This window comes from Rissa tridactyla, chromosome 2 (genome assembly GCF_028500815.1).
Source record: "Rissa tridactyla isolate bRisTri1 chromosome 2, bRisTri1.patW.cur.20221130, whole genome shotgun sequence".
NCBI lineage: Eukaryota > Metazoa > Chordata > Aves > Charadriiformes > Laridae > Rissa > Rissa tridactyla.
Window position 1 is genome coordinate 161,441,016 of NC_071467.1, and position 20,962 is coordinate 161,461,977.

The 20,962-nt window shown below is 45.1% G+C and overlaps 1 protein-coding gene across 5 annotated transcripts in view; it reads right to left on the bottom strand.

Annotated features, from left to right (window-relative positions):
• Positions 1-15,910: 15,910 nt before the first annotated feature.
• Positions 15,911-20,962, bottom strand: part of LOC128905371 (sodium channel protein type 5 subunit alpha-like) — a 222,076-nt gene continuing 217,024 nt past the window's right edge. For all 5 annotated transcript variants that reach the window (XM_054191393.1, XM_054191392.1, XM_054191391.1 and 2 more), the window contains exon 27: positions 15,911-20,728. In XM_054191393.1, coding sequence (XP_054047368.1) covers positions 19,494-20,728 — 1,235 coding nt within the window. In that variant the 3' untranslated portion in view covers positions 15,911-19,493. The remainder of the gene's footprint in view (positions 20,729-20,962) is intronic.

Below are 20,962 nucleotides of genomic sequence, written 5' to 3' on the forward strand. Positions count from 1 at the left end.
TGGTGGGCAGAACGGGATATTTGGGTGGGGGACAGCAGAAAGACTGGATTTCTGGGTGATGCTCGCTGTAGGTGTTGCTCATGGTAGGTGGACTGGTGACTGAGCTGCCCCCGCAAGAGGCTATAGCATCAATAACCCCTTACCACCTCCTTGAAGGCAGAAATTGGGGCAGGAATGAGCTACTAACGTCTCTCCTGCCCACATCACCATAACCTGCCTAAGGTGCTGCCTCTGCCTTTAGACCCAGCTCCGGTACAGGGTGACTGCGCAAAGAAGGTAACCTTCACTCATCTCCAAGAAGCCTCGCAGTGCGTTTCATTCTTCTCCTCCCCCAGCACTTTTCCATGACCTCAAATTCCCCCTGGGGACTGTCAGAGTTTTTGAATGATTTATTGCTGTAACGGCAAAAGCCCTGCAGAGCCCAACCCCTTCTTCTCCGCGACTGCCGGCTGTCTGGGACAGCTCAGGTCACCAGAGGGTGCTGCTGGGGCCCTCCAAGAGCCAGCCTGGCAGATTGAAAGCGAAATAAAGGTGCTCTTCTGCTCCTGCTCCTTTTTTTTCTGTGCGGTGACCCGTGTATTTTCAGGCAGGCTGGCCTTTTCTCCTGTGCACTCCCCATTCCCTGTGAAGGCAGGTTGTGAAAAACCTGCTTTTCTCAGGGTTGCGGCATCCTGCGGCGAGATGGCGGGTGTTCTCCTGAGATTTTGCTCGCGCTCGTTCAAAAAGTCGTCTGGCAGCCCCTTGGTGCAGGAGGGTCTGTAAGGCTGAGAGGTTGACCGCGGTTACAGGTCAAGAGGGTCTTCCACCACCCCAGAGAGGAAAGGAGAGGATGTGTGTGTGTGTGTCTGCGCCCGTGGTACACGTGCACAAGCACACACGGGATCCCTTAAAACCAGTAAAAGCCAAGGCATTAGTTTCATGGAGCAGCAGGGAAGTCTGTCTGGACCTTTTGGCTTCTTGAGCCTAAAGCTGCTGTTGTGCCAGATTACCCTAGCAGTTTGTGAGGAGTCCTTGAATCTAGTCTTACATGTTTCTTTACTATTTGGTTTCAGACAAGTTAATCCTGGGTTTCACTTGAGTACAGTTAATGATGTTCTGCTCAGAGATTTGCAATTGGGCATAATGGGGCTAAAGGCCCTCCCTCCATTCTTCACGCTGCTTTCGTAAAGCTTCTGTCCGGCACGCAGGAGTCACCGAGCATTTTGCAAAGGAATGCCTGAAAATGAATTCTGCAGTCCTAAAAGAGCTGCTTTATAATCCTTCTATCTGCTTCAGGCTGCCTCAGATTAACACTATTTGCCAGTCACTTCCCCCTCTCTCTAAAAAAGGCACATACTTTTAGCCTCTCAACAAATCTGACACATTGGAGTTTCCCTTGCGTGTAATCCCACTGTCACCATTTCTAAGTGATTTTTTTTTTTTTAAAAAAAAAACCCTCTTATTAACTTCATGTAGTCCAGCGCTGGGAATTTAAGATAGTAGTTCAAGCAGCCGGTGCCTATGGATACATGTGCATTTATAATCCTTGCAAGAGACACAGCCCCCAGATTGCACTAGGGGGAAAAAAAAAAAAATACAACATAGGTTTGTAGAGCCACAGAAAGGCTCTTACTGGAGACAAGCTCTGCGGTTGGGTCAATGGCTCTCTCCTGCCCACGGTTTTAACGTGCCCTGCACAGGCCAATCGTGGTTGTATAATACTGGCTCCGGAGCAGATGCTGCCGTGCTGGGGACGGCAGATTATAGCTGGCACGCACGACTAATGGAAGCTTTCTGACAAAAGCAGCCATCCCCGTCAGGCGGGGGATCTCGGAGAGGCAGCCGGCCTCCAGCCTCCGGCTCGGCGCTTCTTCCCTGCGATCCTGTGCAGGGATGGGGACGGGGACCGGAGCGGAGGCTGCGGTGGGACCTCGTGCTGTGCTGGGAGCAGGCAGCCTTCCAAAGCAAGAAGAAAATCCTAATAAATTCACCCAATACTCTCCTGCTCAACCCATGTGTGGCTGGAGGTGTACTACAGGCAGTGACTGATGGACTGTAACAGTTGCCCGGCACGGGTGTCTCGTTCGGAGGAAGATGATATAGCACGCCCAGGATGGTTAGTGTGTTCCTGTGGTTGAGTATCTGATTGAGTATTTCTTCATGTTCCTTTGTGATTCACCACATGTTTGGTGTATCGAGTGTCTCATCACCTTTTTCAGCCCCGTGACTTGGCGTTGTGGCATGTGCGGCGCAATGCCACCGCGAAAAGGGAACGGGCCCTTATCACAGTGTGCTGGGTACAGCGCCGAGATAGGCGTTAACACTTGGGTACCGAAAGGCTATCTTAACAATCCCAAATGTGCTCTGACTCCACTTCAGAAAACCCCACGCCTCATCTCTTGGTGGCACGGGCTTTTTCCAGGCAGGTAGGAGAGAGGAGGGAAGCAGCAAAATCTCCAGCTGCTGTTCACGGCAGCGCTGCTCCCATCCCCACCCTCGGGAGACTTTCTATGTCTGACTGATCCATGCCAACCCCTTGCTGTCCCTGAGGGGCCGCAAACGCAGCCTCCCAAGCGTCCTGCAGTTTGACAGCCGCAGCCGCTGCAGCCTGCTGACTCCCAGCACGTCCCTTCGAAACCCCGGGCTGCTACATCGCGTTAAAGTGATGGACGAGGAAGAGCTGTACCCAGCGGATTCAAACCGCTCCTTGTTAATGCTTAAAGGTTGCTTCACATCTGGATCCCATTAAAAAAAGCTATCTGGTTTGGTTACCAAATAAAACTCACCCAGGCATAAGATTAAATGAGCAAGCACTTCTAGTAAGACCAGTATTGTCTGGTTTGAGATGTGTGCCACCACTGATGTCCTTATGCTACCTTTGCAGAAAAAGATATGCCATACTAGGCATAGGATCCAACTGGATCCTTTTCCTCATGAAATAAAATAATTAACAGGCCACATCCTACTTATCCCCATCTGGCCATTTCCAGCTTCATCTCTTCTGTTGCGTTCTGATGTCTGGCAAAACAAGCCTTTTGTTATTGCCACCTGCATCTGGGCCAAGCAGGGAGATGAGAGGGGTGGTGCATTCCCATGGTTTACGCCATGGGACATTGCATCTGTCCATATGGAGCTGTGGGAGAACTCCCAACTCACCTCAGCCATTTCCTAAATCCCCACTGAGAAGGGGTATTTCTGAGAAGATGAGCAAAAGGAGATCTGAAAAATATGTAAGTGCCTTAAATTTGCCTAATAATGTCCCTTGGGAAGGTCTACACAGGAGATTCTTCCTACAGAATGGTAGGGGTTGGAAGGCACCTCTGGAGATCATCCAGTCCAACCCCCTGCCAGAGCAGGGTCACCCAGAGCAGGTGGCACAGGAACGCCTCCAGGCAGGTTTGGAATGTCTCCAGAGACGGAGACTCCACCACCTCTCTGGGCAGCCTGTGCCAGGGCTCTCCCACCCTCAAAGGAAAGAAGTTCCTCCTCATGTTGTGATAGAACTTCCTATGTTCAAGTTTGTGCCTGTTACCTCTTGTCCTGTCACTGGGCACCACTGAGAAGAGCCTGGCCCCATCCTCCTGACACCCACCCTTTCAGTATTTATAAGCGCTGATAAGATTCCCCCTCAGCTGTCTTTTTTTCCAGACTGAAGAGACCCAAATCCCTCAGCCTTTCTTCATAAGAGAGGTGTTCCAGTCCCCTCATCATCTTGGTAGCCCTTCCAGTCCCAGCTCAGTAGCCACCCCTCCACGTACGGCCCTGAACAGTGACAGGTCAGACGTGTCAGAGCCTCAACCAAGGGAGGATTAGACCTTGCTGGGCTGCAGACACATGTATTAACTTCTAATTAACACTGTAATCATTCATTTTTTGCCCTTCCACCAGCTCTGTGCCCACACACTCCACCCCGTTTCACTAAGGGCAGAGAAAGCAGACAGATTCCTCAAGGGGTCAATCTGCAACGTAACCCTTTGGTTGCACTTCAGGATCTTCAGGGGTACCTGAGCTCGCTTTAAGCCTGCTGGCTTGTAGCAATCTAGTGAAAGGAGCACAGAAGTCAGAAAGGGCTGCATAATTCACCCAAGACAGCAGATGAATCAGTTCACAGAGGGCTCTGTGCTCCTGTCTGTGGTTCCATTGCCACCAGCACCTGAACTATGTTATGCCCATCTTGCAAAGACATGTTTACATGATGCTGCAGCTCCCAGCAGTGGTGTTACCAGAATAAAATCTTGGGCTCCAGCCACTGTCCAAACCACAAAGCCTCCCTTCCCTCAGTAAACAGCAGCTGCTTCTCTTCCCAGAAGTGACCACATTTCAGCGATGGCTGTCGCAATGTAAATATTTTCTAACCCACCAGAAACACGTGGGCAGACTGTACTTAAGGGTTTGTGTTCTTAAAGTGAGAGATGCAAGCGTCAAGCTGGATGGTCTTACTGGGTTTATTTGTTCATGGGGAGCACAAGAATAAATGATCACGTATTTGCCGTTTAAGAGCAGTGCTGTCAGCTGAATCCAACTACAAACGGTTCAGTCTGTTACTTATGCAAGAATATTAGAAGCATTGAACCGCATGGAGGAAGAGCAGTGATGCTTTCGTGAACCTAACTGCGGCGGAAGAGTGGCAGCTCCATGGTGCCATGGGTGCACAGCACTGCTGGAACTGGGGAGCCCACGCCACTCGTCTGCACCCCAGCTCCTTGTGCTTCATTTGGAAAGCAACAGGAGATGAGGTTGCAAGTCATCGTGACGACACAGTATCTGATGGTCCCACAGCCCCAGCAATATCCAGAGAGGCCATATTTCACTGTGTAGCTGGAAGGAGGCTATGGAAGAGATTATTAACATGACCACTACCACCAAAATCCTCTAGGACTGTGATGATTTTCTTAGGCTGTTCTGGGGAAAGCAAACATGATAGAGGGGCCAAAAAACGTTATGGTAGATCAAGCAGACTTCAGGTAACAGCTTGCAGTTGCTGCTTCACAGCAGGATACTTCTGACTGCCCCTTTTTCAAATTTGCCTGAAGCTTGACATAGTTAAATTGTTAATAGCATATAAAGAATATCTACAGTCATTTGAAGAGATTAGATGAACAGGGAGGTTGTGGAGTCTCCTTCTCCAGAGATATTCCAAACCCACCTGGACGCGTTTCTGTCCATCCTGCTCTGGGTGAACCTGCTCTGGCAGGGGGTTGGACTAGATGATCTCCAGAAGTCCCTTCCAACCCCTACCATTCTGTGTGATTCTGTGTGTGTGTGTGTGGAGACCTCCATGCTGAGAGATGGAGGGGGAGGGAGTGTGGAAAGAGAAGAGGAGCCACGGTGTTTCTGGAGAGCACATCAGCATGGCTGATACCCCTGGACTGCCATGTGGCCTCCCATGGAGCCTCTTGTGGTCCACTGAGCCTTGAACAATGGCCATGAGCAACACAGGACATCAGTTGTCAGTGCTCTTTGGAGCATCTGCCCCATGGCTAGAGGAGATCAGTTGTTAGTGCTCTTTGGAAGGCAACTTGCAAAGAAAAGGGGAATCCTTGACTGATTTCCCCCTCTCAGAGACCTGGCTCTTGCCGAGCATGCAATCTTTATAAAGACTCCAAGTGTCAGCAGAAAGCTAACTCCTGGAGCTTGCCCACTGCTTCTCACGCTGATTTGTGGCAGAAGATTACACGTGCTCTACATAAAAGCCTTTGCTTGTGCACAGCTGAGTGATTACCCATTTTTAATGTGCTGTGACAAGGACGACTGGGTCTTGAACCTTTTGGCCCCGCTGCAAGATCACTTTTAGCCTGCAGAGCAGTTTGAGTTTTCCTGCTGAGTGTGGCAGGAGACATACCAAGATTTCTTAGATGCCTCTTTGCTCTGAACCGAGGGACAGCTGCTGTTACGAGAGATGCCCAGAGCATCCTTTATGGATCAGCAGTAGTCATGATGCACGTGGGGAGAGGAGGAAAGCTGATTTACTGCTGAGTCAGATGCATTTGTCTCACTCTGGCCTTGGGTCCTGTGATGATGCTGCTGTCACTAGCCTGATGAGTTGTCTCTAGCCCAAGGAGCCTTCTGCCTCCCTCCGTAATCCCCTATAAACAAAAAGGAAAGAGATTTAGCAAGCGGGAAGCAACAATAACAGCAAACTGCACTTATGTCTTATGTTGCTGGCTGCTTGGGGCAGGTTTCTAGCCCAGCAGGGTTTCTCCCCAGGAGTGGCGACAGCGGTAGCCAGACCGTGCTTTGCATTCCTTGTGGTCATCTTCTTGCAAGCCAGCAAACATTTGAACTCCACCAATATTAGATTTTGCGGTCACTTTGTAATGCAAGTGTAATTGAGCCCCTTTGTGGTTTTGGCTTCATTAACGTTGCACTCGTTCTTAGAGTATAAAATAATCTACCTTCTCCATCCTCTAAAAATGAAGAGCATGTTTTGGCTCGGACAAATATCCTCAGTAGGCCCGGGTGGAGACGTGGAGTCCTCTCCATGTAAATCGCTCTCAGAAATTCCTCCTGCAGCCGTGTATTTCCACGTATACACACACACGCATGCAGAGCTTTGCTTTTCTGGTTTTATTTTTTATAACATGATGAGATTGGTTAGGCTTGTGGAAAAAAAAAAATATAAAAATCCATTCCCCAAAGTCCTCAATTCATGGGAGCCTACCAAGGAGAACTCTTAAACCAGAACGTACCACACCTTTTGATGACTTGACAAATCAGCCAGGTTTCTCATCGGGACTGAACAGATGGAGCAGCCGCCTGGCTGGGGAACTTCCCGGCTTGCTCCCCAGGTGTGCGAGCCCTTTGTCAAAGCGATTATTCCTATACCACTAAACGAGACGTGGCCAGGCACAGACCTCTGTGCTGGCACACTCTCATCTGGACTACCAAACTGCTCTGAGCGCTGCACTGCTTGCTCCCTGTGTGCTTTCTGGTAGTGGTAGCAGCTTGGTGGTGTCCCCAGGTCACCCTGTGACACCCATATTGAATTCCCCCGTGCCCTCATACCCCTTCCCTTTTCTCATTTATTCTCTCCCATAATCAGCTGCCTGTTCTACCTACATTTCATTTCCCAGCAGCTGTTTTCCCTCTCGGAAGGTCTGGAAGCTTTGGTGGGGGCTGGTCCAGCAGCAAGCCCTGACAGGTGAACAGTGAAAGATCCCGGGAATCGTTCTGCTCTGCGTTAACCTGCACTTCCCAAACATATTTTTCAGGGTTTAGACTATCCAAGGGCTGCTCCAGCTAAGTAGGTTGGAAGGTGAGACGCTGCTCAGGGAGATCGGAGTTTAGTCCTGCGGTGCTATTTAGCCTCTGGGCAAGAAGAACAACGCATTACTCGTTTTGGTGACCAGCACAGATGTTAGCTGGAAACACAGCCCAAGATGTGGACCAAAACTACTGATGTCTGAGGTTAACAGAGAGCATGTTTTCATGTGCTCACCTAAATCCTACGGTCAAAGTGGAAAAAAACCCCACGTTACTCAGAAATGAATATATATCCTTACAAACAGGGAAATCAGCAGAAAACTAGTGCTTGGAAGCAGTGTAGGGAATCTCAACCATTTCAGAGGGGTGGGGGAATGAAGTATGTCTCATGCTGGATGTGTAGCATTGCCTTGTGCACAGTTGTATAGCAAGCGCTGTAAGCCAAGGAATGCTTGATTCATAGTGAAGGGACCACCTTCTCATAGCCCTTGTCAGTGACGTGACACCCTTAAGAAAATCCGTGTCTTGCAGGCAGACCTGTCCGACCCCATTAGCTTGGGAGGCAGATGAGTGTTTGGAATGGAAACTCTTATCTTGACTCTTTCGTAGTCCAATGAGACAGAGCACCAAGGTGCAAACATCAGAGTGACTCATAGCAAGTTGAGCTGAAATAGAGATGATATCGGAGCATTAACAACAACATCTTTGCACTGCAGCATTTAGAAAACCAGCTTTAGTGATGGCAAAATGGAGTAGAAGACCTAGAGAGCAAAGAAGCTGGTTATAGGTGGGTATGACTGGAGAGCGTGAAGTCTCCCTCCTTCAATAAAGGGATTTATTTGCTGAGTAGGTGATAACATCAAACTGATACCCCTGGAGAGAGAGCATCCCAATTTAGGATAGCATCACGAGTATGTTTTGCCAGTCGCTATGAAGGTATTTACATGCATTTAATCCACACAGTCAGCTGGTGTAAGAGTCAAAGCTCTCAAATTAGAGCTGGGTAAGGACCTTAAGCTTCAGGCTCCAGGGATTTGGACACAGTTCTGAGACCAGAACTGTGATACTTGCAACCATCAACTTCCTCCACCAAGAACGAAGAGGATTACAAAAGCTCAGATTGCTAATTGCAAACATCATCAGATAAAAAGATTCCTACACGATCATGTTTTATCTCATTCTTTACTCTGGGAAGCTCCCTTTAACTTTATTTGGAGTTTGGTTCAGGACAGATCACTAAGGAAGACACACCCTGGTTGCATTCATGGAGGTGATAATATAGTTTTATTGAAAATCCCCCCTTTTGCCCCACACCGGTTCTGAGTATGGGGGCTAAACTCCTTTTGGAGGAAAGTAAGGAGGATGGCCCACTTTGAGCATGAAGGGGTGTGCTTTGTCCACCCTTACCAATACGTGTTGCGACACTGAACTGGCTTGAGAAGTGTAAGCCAGCAAGTCAACCCCCACTCCCCACGTCATGTACAACCTTATAAAGCAACACCCCTACTACCCCTGTTAGATTTGGACAGGGGCCACGTTTACCACCTTCTGGAGCCTGGGTAGCTTTACCCCTCCCCCTGTCAGTGTCCAGGAGTGTTTCTATGTCAAACACTCCAAGAATTCAAAGGCTGACTAATCTTCAGGCTGATCTTCCCACCCTTCCCAGGGAGGCTGAGGTGTGAGGAGATCGCAGCTGCTGGGTAGCAGGTTCACACTCTGGCCCCTAAAGCTGTTAAGTCCTTGAGAAACTACCCAAAAATAAGCCCCACAGCCTTTGTGGATTATGATTCCCAGCATACGAACACCATATGTGAAACGCAAGACCTGCTCACGGTGCAAGAGCATGGGTCAACAGGGGGGTGACAAACTGGGGCTTTATCTTTGGTGGTCACACCTGGCCTGTGGACACCCGACCAGCTTCTCCTTGCACCATGCACTCCTGCTTTCGCCAGGGACAATTTATCTTCAGCTACACTAAGGCAGCCCCGTGTCAGGCGCAGAATAGGATCAGAAACCCCACTTCACCCAGCGAGCGGTTCCCTTTCTGGTGAACCAGTAAAAGCTTGCAGCAAAATGAAGAAATCCCCTCCGGAGCCTAGGAAGCCTCCATGGGAGAGAAGTTACGTGGTGTCTCTGCTGGCCTCTGTTGCCTTCTCAGGAGAGAAAGTGGGATCACTCATTTAACCTGGCTCTATTGCAAATGCTATTGAAAGCAAATAGCTGCAAGGAGCTATTGCAAGGCACAGGCTCCTGGCAGAAGAAATTTCACCATGGCTTGAATGGCAAAAAAGACTTAGGCTTTAAAATAGGGCATTTTAATTGTGGTTTTTCTTTCTTGTCCTATACCAACACCCAAGCGTGCAGTGTGCCCTATTGTATGGAAAGGAGAGAAAGAGTTTATCTTATGACTACCAGGGGTAGCAGCACTGGGGTTGTATATTACAGGGTTTCAGAAGGGCTTTCCTCTGACAGTCATGAGAAAGAGGACTTGAATCCAAGTCCTCCAACACAGCCCCGAGTTTTAAAAACAAAATAATGAAAGAGGATCCTATTTCCCGTGGACATATTTTCTAGCCCAACTCACCTTCTCTTTTGACTTAACTGCGTCGCAGTGCTTTGTGACACACGTTCTGGGAGGTGAATCCAACCGTTGGAGCCCCACGTGCAGGAGCACATCCAGATTGCTGCCCTCTGCACCTCCCCGGCAGAAATGAATACTGGAGCACCCGCCTTGCAGATAAGCAGTTATCTGTGCCGCGCACACACGGAGGCATCCGTCGTGGCACTGCAGGCAGCCCTGAGCTGCTTACAAGTCTGCATCACCCCTGATGCTATCGAGATGAGCACTGCCTGTTGCAAGTGATTTATGCCAATGTCATCACCCCTGAGCTTACCCCCCTCACCCACGCACCGCACTCTTCAATAGCCGCTGTACCAAAGCAAATCAAGGTATTTGTATACTCCTACCCCTCACCTTGCTTAGTATCATAGAATCATAGAATGTGTTGGGTTGGAAGGGACCTTTAAAGGTCACCTAGTCCAACCCCCCTGCGGTAAAGCAGGGACATCTTGAACTAGATCAGGTTGCTCAGAGCCTCATCAAGCCTGGCCTTGAATGTCTCCAGGGCTGGAGCCTCCACCACCTCTCTGGGCAACCTGTTCCAGTGTCTCACCACCCTCATTGTAAAGAACTTCTTCCTAATGTCCAATCGCTCGTCCTATCGCTACATGCCCTTGCAAACAGCCCCTCCCCAGCTTTCTTGTAGGCCCCCTGCAGGTACTGGAAGGCCGCTCTAAGGTGTCCCCAGAGCCTTCTCTTCTCCAGGCTTCTCCCCATATTTTCTCAACTCCTCAAACTTTTGATGTGCAGTAAGGGAGAGAGGTACAGGGCTGATCTTACTTTTAAGGTGCGTAGCCTCCTCCCAGCTCCTGATGGAAAACAAAAAGTACAATAGCTTCTGTCTCAAACATCTTCCCATTCGACAGTGAAGGTGATCCAAACACATCTCAAAGCACCAGAACTAACAACATCTGTTTTCCTGTGCCTCTTGCCCTGGAATAGATGGTCTCTGGTGGTTAAGCAAGTGCAAATTAATTGTTCCCCCTAGAAATTGAGGCATTTATAAGGTCTGCCCTCTCTATGAAAATGTTCTGTCTTTCCACAAGACCTGAGATTTTTTTTTTTTTACAACCTTTCCTGCTTCCTGAAGCCTCACAGTGGATAACTCCCCAGCCACCTATTTCCACAAAACTCATAGGAATTCACTTACATTTGAGGGTCCCACCCCTCCAACAAACCAGGCTGAAACAGCCCGGGGGAGAGACACAGGCAGATGTTCATGGACCCTGTGAGCATGGAGCTTTTCTCCATGGAAAACCAGGCAGGTTCTCAGAGGCACCTGTCCTCCTTTGAGGGCTGATACCACCATCGATCTTCCCCTTCTGGGTAAGGGGCTCCCTTCTCCTACTTCAAGGGAAACAGCTATCTTCACCCCATTTAGCAAAGCGCTGCTGAAGCACTTGTCACAGCTACAGACCTACTCCTGCACCATCCAGAGCAACCCACCTTCAAACCACAGCCCCCCACTGTGCTCACAGGCTCAGGAGGACCTTCTTCTCTTCTGCTTCCCTCAAAGTCTTTCCAGCAAACCTCACACCAACTCCAGTCTCCACAACAAACCCAAGCTAAGCCCCAGAGCATCCCTTCAGTCCCCACTCCCAAAATAAGAAAAAGGAGCTTCTTTAAAGCTACCTAGCTTTTTCTCTGCCTTGCTTGGCCTGTGAGGTAAGGCAAGCACAGGTGAAAGTGATGTCCACTCCTCTTTAAGTTTTAACATGGCTGTGACCGCAAGTTGTGGTCTGTGGTCTTTGACTCAGTAAATAAAGAATGCTAAATTCCTCCAAGATCAACAAAACACCTTTCAGAAACAGTGGGCATACCTTCCAAGTATTGCCATGCTCTACTGTGCGAGGTTGCAGCCCTTTGCACCAGCCCGTGAAGGAAAGCTGCCCCAGAGGCGCACTGGGGATTTATGTCTCCCCACAGACCTTGCCCCACACGGGTGCAAACTGGGAAAGAGCTGCAAGGATGGAGAGCATCCTCTGTGATATAAAGGTGCAGAGCTGACGTGGGGATGTGTAAGACGGTGCAGAGCTTCTTAGGAGAGCACCTGTTCTAGAGCCCAAAGCATGATGGTGAGCTTTGCCTAACCTGAAGCTCTTTAGCTCAGCCTCCAGCGTTTCCGCATCTGCAGGGAGCAGGTTCAGAGCAGTACCTGTGGTCATGGAATCATGGAATGGTTCGGCTTGGAAGGGACCTTAAAGATCATCTAGTTCCAACCCCCTGCCATGGGCAGGGACACCTCCCACTAGACCAGGCTGCTCAAAGCCCCATCCAGCCTGGCTTTGAACACCTCCAGGGATGGGGCATTGACAACTTCCCTGGGCAACCTGTTCCAGTGCCTCACCACCCTCATAGTGAAAAATTTCTTCCTAATATCCAATCTAAATCTACCCTCTTTCAGTTTGAAGCCATTACCCCTCATCCTATCACCACATGCCCTTGTAAAAACTCCCTCCCCAGCTTTCCTGTAGCCCCTTTAGGTACTGGAAGGGGCTCTAAGGTCTCCCTGGCACCTTCTCTTCTCCAGGCTGAACAACCTCAACTCTCTCAGCATGCCGTCGTAGGAGAGCTGCTCCATCTTCGTGGCCTCCTTTGGACCTGCTCCAACCGCAGCTCCCACAGAGAAAAGGTGTGAACTGATCCGCAGCGAGCGCGTGGTTTTGTCTAGAAGAGAGCCTGTACAGAGGGGACAGCTTTGGCCTTAGGGACAACTTTTCCTTGCGCCTGGGCTGCAATCGCACAAACATTTTCTGAAAAGCCAGCCCTGTGAGATGCAGGGAACTTTTCTGCTTCTCAGACATCACCCAGAAAAACGGTGCTCCTGCTTTCCTCCTAGTAGGACTTTGCCGGGCCTCAAAAAAGCCAAAAATTCCTTTTCACTCCAAGGTGTCACTGAGGCCACGGTGGGCTGAATTGTCCTATGTTACACCGGGCCCCATGACTCCAGGTTTGGGGTCCAGGCTCTGTAAAAGCCCTTATTGCCTGCACAGCTTGTCCCTGAGCTAAAAATGAAAATTATTTTATCTGTGCTGGGTCTGCATGTTTGGGAAGATTAAAAATTAAGACAAATGTGAGCAACTGGGACAGTCTATATGAAAAAAAGGGATGGGAATCTGGGTCCTCTAAGGGCAAATTCCCTTTGGCTTTAGAGTAACTGGGATTTCGCAGAAAACACAGATGTTTTAAAGTACGGGTACCTAGTTCAAGTCGCCTTTTAGCAGCCAACAGCATTTTAACTCCTTTTAGGGCCCCTTTGCATGGTTTTATCATGAGTTAGAATCACAGAAGTTAGAATCATAGAGTCGTCTCGCTTGGACAGGACCTTTAAGATCATCGAGTCCAACCATTAACTGATTCAGTCTTTGGTCTTTTCCTCTTAAAGCTCCAGGTTTTTATCCTAACATATAGTTGTTAGAAAAACAGAAAGCTTGGAAATAAGACCAGGACATAATGTTAAAGTTTGAGGGAAATAATAATAATAATAAAATTAATAATAACAATAGCAACAAAATAATAATAATAATAATAATAATAATAATAATAATAATAATAATAAAAACAAACAAAAGACATTCCTTTTGAATTAAAATCTCACTTTTTAAGCCACTCTGGTGATGTTTAAGCACTGGATCCTGGTTTCTGGGACTGTGCAGTATTCAATACAGTTATTTTCTAGGGGGAAAAAGACCCCCCGATGTCCTGGCCAGGGACTCACTGCCCGACGTAAAGCAGCGAGACTCCAGGGACAACCACCAGCGGTCTCAGAAACTTTGCCGCGGCAGAAGCACGTGGGGCCAGGAGCGTTCAAAGCCCTGTTTGTCAGCTGGCTAAAATAGCTCGCGTGGAGGTGCTGACAAACCCATACCCACACTGCAGCCCGACACCTCCGGCCCTCGCGGGGTTATCGGTGACGTTCGGCTCCGAAGCATTTTTTTTTTCTCCGCTCGCTGCCAATAGCTATTCCCCTCGGACTATTTGCTTTCGCATGCTTTCCCTTTGACACGGCTGCTATTTCTTCGCAATATGTAAACACTCAGAAGGATTTCCATGTTTGTTCTTCACCCGGCGCGGCCAGGCTTTCACAGCTTGCTGGGAGAATTGACGTGAAGAAGCAGCCGTTTCACAGGCGTTTGGTATTTATTTTATTTTATTTTATTTTATTTTATTTTATTTTATTTTATTTTATTTTATTTTATTTTATTTCATTTCATTTTATTTTATTTTTTTGATGTGCTGCACTCCTGTCCGTTTTCTCATGCTTTAAATCCAGCGCACAGCAGAAAAATGCATCGCTCTTGTCAGAAACACGACACGTACTGTCATCCTACATGGGCGTCCTTTAATACTGGAGCCCAGCGGAGGCTTTGTGCTGCAAAGCATTTTTTTTTTTTTATTTCTCCTCTTCCTACTGCAACTTTTGACAATTATAAAAATTCTCTTTAAAGCAAGCTGCTAATGTGTGGCTTTTTCTAAGAAAAGCGCCTGAGTTTGCTTGTGCTGCTGTAACTCTCTCTCTCAACGCAGACTTTTTTCCAAAATGATCCCGGTATTTAGTAAGACAACTTACATCAAAAGTAAGAAGGAACTGAAATCGCTAAAAAAAATCTCAAGACGAATCTGGGAATTGCAGGCCCTGACTCCAATCTCACAGATTTCACACAGGTTCGATTTAATAGATCTGTGGCTTTGTAAAATCAACATAATTTGACCGATTAAAAAAAAATAAACCCACTATAAAAATTCACATTTACTGAGGAGTCAGTTTTCCAGGTTCCTTGCTAGGGCTGAAAAACACGAAATCCCTTTGGCAAAATCTTTTTAAAACTTCATCCTGAAAAATAGAAAGTCCGAAAGCCTTTAGAAACTTCCCCAAGATCTGTATGAAAATACAGGGAGTCCTGTAACCCAAAGCAGCTTCTAGCGCAGCGGTGGGAATGTATGTATAGGAGTTCAGAGATTCTGATAAAAATCTCGGAAATTTTCATAGTAGGGATTACGACCCTGAATTTCCTTCCCATGGGAATTTTGACCACAAATTCTAACCAGAAATTTCCTTAACTAACCTGACATGTCTCCACAGAGAGTTTTTATTTCAGCAAACTGCTCCTTCCAATCACAGTGTCTTGCTGAAAATTTTTCAGACAGATTTATTCTATACACACAATTATTCAAAAGTCATATTATTCTATGACACGTTTTAGCGAATACTTATTTTAAAAAAAAGTCATTTCCACAAGCCAGCCTGCCCCAGGTTAATGTAAAACATGATTATAACCTGATTTTATTAAACTAATTCGAAGGACTGAGTGGACTTTTTCATTGCAGTTTAAACCAGCTCAATTTTGTCCTGGTTTAATGTGATTAGGAACCTGCCGCGTTTAAATAGAAATCACAGCACTGACACAGGGTAACCAAATTGGTGCTGGCCTGGGTGAAGATAAGGCTGATTCAATCATTGCTGGTAACAGCTAAGGGTTGTCCATGTCCCTTTGGAAGCTCCTTCCAGGATTGAGGCGTGCATGTGTTGGGAAGGATGTTACTCTATTTTTAGTACAAATTTTAACATATAACTAATAAAATAATAACTAAAATGCAAATGAATATAGTTAAACCGGAAAGACATCCATATTACTGTTAAGAAAACCTCATTTTTTTAATATTTTTTAAAATCTCTAGGTGAGATCCCATGTTTACAGTAAAACCCTTCCTCCTCCAGCTAATTCTACCAGGCACGATGGGTTGAAATAACAATGCTGGGCTCATCCTATAAATTACTGTTTTTTAAGACAAGCTTTCGAGTCTGCTTCAAATCCATCTGAAGTACCCAGAAATTCTCCATCGATTTCAACAAGCTTTGGCTGAAGCCTTTAATGCCCTGTAGTTAGCCTTACAATTCAAGACGAACTGGAGGGTTTTTTGTTAACAAGCCTTCTAACAAAAGTCATCATGCGCTTCCCAAACAAACGTGCTGAAAAAGAGTCAGAGAAATCATAACATAAATGTTGATAAAATAAATAAAACAAAACAAAAAAAAAAGGCACAGGAAATATTTGTTATCCTTATTTATTTAATAAAGAAACATAATAAACTTGATTTTTTCCAGGTACAAACAGCTTAATATGTCCTATGATATTGGCTGATATTTTCCTTGCTCTTTTCGTAGCTTGAGTGATTCATGTGGTAGCCTTTATTGAGCAAATCAACAGAAAAAAAATGGTAGCACTCACCAGGCTTATAGACAGTGTGGGCCAACTATTGAGTTAGTGTCTTTAACTAAATCACTGCGCCGGGAGGTTGTATCACTGCTAGACTTGGATCGGCATCTCCATTAATAAAGATCTGCAAGTGAGGTTATTTGAAGTTTTTGAGGGGAGTTCTGCATACCGTACAAAGATCCCATTCCCTCTTCAGCTCTAAAGAGACGTGCCCCAAAACAATAGAAAACCCAATAGAAAACCAACCTTCCAGATACAAAGGTTTTGAAAGTAATTTACAATTCAGTTTTAGAAAGTCGCACTGTAAACATCTATAGTTAAGACCCTCTTTCAGATTTTTTTTTTTTGCATTATGACTTTTTTTTTTTTACAGGTTTTGGGTAGCAGACAGAACCGTTTGTAATTGCATCAGTACTACAGGGTCTCACAGCAAGGACAATAACATGTTCAACGCAAGGGTGAAATGACCAGAGGAAGAGCTTTTCTCATAATCAGTGACCAGCTCATTGTCCCATTACATCCCCGTTCGTCACTGGGCTTGACTCTTAATAAGAACATCAGTTGAATATTTTCTAATGTAAGTTGCAAATAATTAAAATATTTTTAAAACAGCATGACCAGCCCTGCACTGCTGACTGCAGGCTGGCTTTTTCTTTGGGTTTTGAACAGTTTATATTGTATGTGAAAAAAAAATCACATAAGAAATGCTCCTTTTTTTTAGTATTTTTCCCTCTTTTTTTATTCTAAAGCTTTGAAAGGAAAATAATTTTACCAGTTGTCAGCCAACAAATGCTTGTTCAGCAAGCAATGAACATACTATTTTCTAATTAAACAGTTTCATTATAGGCAGCAGCTCGTTGCTAATGATCAATAAATCCCATTGAGAAGAAAACATTTTAATCAGTAAGTCGTGTCCTCTGAGTGTCAGCCACTCTATAAACTCACAAGATACATATATATGTATAGATATACGTATGTGTGTGTGTATATATATATATATATATATGCATATAAATATAAAAATCGCATACTCTTTCTGGGTGATATGTACAGTCAGAATAACATTACAGCATAAATACACGGGGATTCTGTATAAAGTTTCTCTAATTTGAGAAGCCTTGAGCAATGTTGTTTTTGTGGAGGGGGTTAGGGATGGGGAGAGAGGAAAGAATAAAGAGTATATTCACTTTAAGGAACATAAGAGTCGTTCCCTTAAGTTAGAATCTAATTACATACAAGATTTAAAGGCAACAAAATCTCCAGAGGAACAGCCCTATGTTATACACCATAGACATGGGGTTAAAAGGGCAAGAGAGCATGATTATAATAATACTTATATAGTACGTTTCATTCCCTTATAGCACTTTGCAACCAGAAAGTCTTACAACACCCCTGTGAGGTAGGTAAGTATTATTATCCCCATTTTACAGATGGGTAAACTGAGGCACAGATGGGTTAAATTATTTGCCTAAAAATCGTGTAGTAAGGATCAGGAATAGACCCCAGGAATCCTGATGGCAAATCCTCTGAATTAACCGATAGACCACTCTCAAGTGAATGCCTGAGACACCTCTCAATGAATGGAGAGAATATATTAGCCCGTATTTACACAGATACATCGTCATCCTTTTGACATGTTGTCTTTAAATGTTCTGACTTGTTTAGAGGACAGATAACAATGGCCATAAATAAACTTGACTGTAACATGTCGCTTAAATTCTTGTTGCCAACCCCATGTGGATTTTTACTCCTTTACAACCTGGGATGTAACTAAATGTCAATGACAATACACCTTAAATACATTCTTGATATCGTTGCTTCTCCAAGGAGAAAAGCACAATTACTCTTCCTTAAAGTGCAATGGCTAATTACAGAAATCTCAAGATTTTCCGTGAAGTCCAACCAAACCCAAGTACAATCAGTCTGAAAGTGAAAAAGAAAGAACTTGTCTGTAATGATGGACTTGTCTCTATATTCCATAAATACTTTCTCACACTCTATCGAGGCTGTTTTATATAAAGTTTAATGATAAATAATAATCTACGTTAGCATGTAAAACCTCTAATACTTTTCTACAGCCACACATCCATCTTTCACCCCACTGTCATTTCTTTGGCCTGAAGCTGATGAACGCATCAACTGTAAATATTACTTTGCCTACAGGAATGAGAATATATCCATTTTCTAGTAGATTCTTTTTATTGGTTCCTGTATTTCTCGTCCTTCCCCAGTAATTTAACTGTACCATCTGAGAAAATGAAAGATGGACACTGAGTAGAAAGGATTCAAAACCTCAAAATTTATGTACAGATCCAGAGGCAATTCCCCTCCCACCTTCTTGATCACACTGGCGCAGCTGTTCTGCACGATCCAATTGGCGTTGATTTTATTATTATTATTAGTAGTAGTAGTAGTAGTAGTATTATTAGTTGTAGTATTTTTGGAGTAATACTGATGCTCGGAGTTTCCAATAAGGCTGCTTAGCTCAGTGTTCCTGGGGAAAATGTAACCTATCCCACTACCTTAACAGAAACTTTGCCAGCGTAGATGGTGCTTTTGGAGCACTACACACAAACGTGATGCACTACTTCTATGGCGAGTTTGACTGCGGTATTCAAAGCAGATTCTTGAAACATACTAAAAAATTAGTGCTTTTATTAACAGTTTTACAAACAGAATCCATTGCTGTCTAGTTTCCTGAAGGATAGAACAAGCCATTTCTCTCATTATTTTGACATTATTTCCTTCTCTGTTTTGTTTTTTTTTTTGTATTTCTGCTGATGAGCAGTTGCAAGTCCCAAGAGGGAGGGCTTAGTGTAATAAACAGTGAAAATGTCGCTCATTCGATAGTCTACTTTGCAACAACATTCCTCTTCAAACGATGGGAATCCCACAAGTTCCTATTACCTTGACTCAGAGTTCATCATGAAGAGTGTAAGGATCATTAATCTCCATGGAAAAAGAGACTTTTTTTTTTTTTAAGTAAAAAAATATCAAATATAATAAATTTATGAAAGACCATTCACAACATATACAGTAAGTGTTACATTTTGCTACAGCAGCTGTGATATTTTTTTTTTCTTTTTAGAATGCAAGGTCATACATTGCCATAAGTAAACACACTAATATGAGTAAGACCTTAAATGAATGTATACAGCCAGGCTTTATCTGTGGATAGATATACACTGTGTTTACTGTTTTACAGTCTAGCATATTCTTATTCACACCATTGATATAACCGCTATGACCCTGCAAAGATTCTTCCTGTGCATATATAAATATAAATATTGAGCCAAGTCAGAAAAGAGCAGGGTCAAAGGTTATATGACTTACTTATTAGACTCCTGTAGTTAAGGGTAAAAACTCCATTGTTTCTTTTGCAACTAATTTTTAATAAGAAGGCTGCTTCAATCATTGTGTAGTTACAGCATTACATTCTGTAAACATTATTTTAAAGCATTCTAAACAAACATTTAAACAATTGATTCTTTATCCTTGTCTGGCGAGAGAAGACAATCTATAGCCTCATCGCTTTTGCTCGAGTCCGTCATCTTCAGCTGGAGATTATCACTCGTGCCTCTGGTGACGCTGTCGTAGGATGGAGGGAAAGACGTGGAGGACAGAGTTTCTGATTTGTCTATTGGCCTGCCGTAGTTTTCGTTCATCATGAACGCAATAAGACCCTCCTTCTCGGGTGCATCGTCCTCGAGGATGCTGCCATCAAAAGTTCTGTGCCGGTACAAATAAGATGCCTGCTTCATGGAGCGCCGAAACAAATGTCTCCTGTAGGCCCGCTGGATGACAATGGCGGAGACCTCTTCTTGTTTCCGTCTGAGAGTTGTTGTAATCGGTTCGTAAGAGATCTTAGACGGATTTGCCGCCATGAACTTTTCTTCCATCTGTATTTTAAGGGCATCCATCTCTCCAGATTCTCCTAGCACCCTTTTTGTAAAAGCAAACAAAATATCCAAGCAATGGATCCTGTCTCCACTGACCATGGGCAGGTCCATTGCGATGAGTTTGATTTTGTTTGGTTTCGCTATGCGCAAAGGTTCTGACAGCGCATCTGCAAAGTCTGAAAGTGCAGAATACTCAATAAACTGAGTGGCTTCAGGGTCAAACTTCTCCCAGATTTCATAGAACATATCAAAATCATCCTCGCTTAGAGGCTCTGTACTTTCCTCAGTGGCTACACTGAAGTTCTCTAAAATAATGGCTATATACATGTTTACAACAATGAGAAATGATATAATGATATAAGTTACAAAGAATAAAATCCCTACGGCAGGGCTTCCGCAGTCTCCCTTTGAACCATTTGCATTCGGAAGGTTTGGGTCGCAATACGGTGGTCCGGTGTTTAAAATAGGATTGAGAAGACCATCCCAGCCAGCTGACGTGGTGATTTGGAAGAGACAGAGCATGCTGTTAGCAAAGGTTTGGAAGTTGAACATGTCATCAATCCCATACTCCTTCTTAACATAGGCAAAGTTAGCCATGCCAAAAATGGCATAAATGAACATGACCAGAAAAAGCAAGAGGCCAATGTTGAACAGAGCAGGTAGGGACATCATTAAGGCAAACAGGAGAGTTCGAATTCCTTTGGCTCCTCGGATGAGTCTTAGGATTCGGCCAATCCGAGCCAAGCGAATGACTCTGAAGAGTGTGGGAGAGAAGAAATATTTCTGGATGATGTCAGAAAGTACGGTGCCTTGGAAAGAAAAGAGACAAACAGCGATTTAGTACATGGGAAATAACCCCAGGCTTCCCTTTAAAGCAATCAGTAAGGATTACGGACAAAACCAATGAAAAATTCCCCAGATTGGAAGACACATGATAAAGGGAATGGCATTGTCCTTTGCGTTGTCGTGCCCATTTAGTCCATGCAAACTTTGTTGAGACCATGAGCAAAGGTGTCAATGGTAGCGGCAGTTTTATTAAGGGA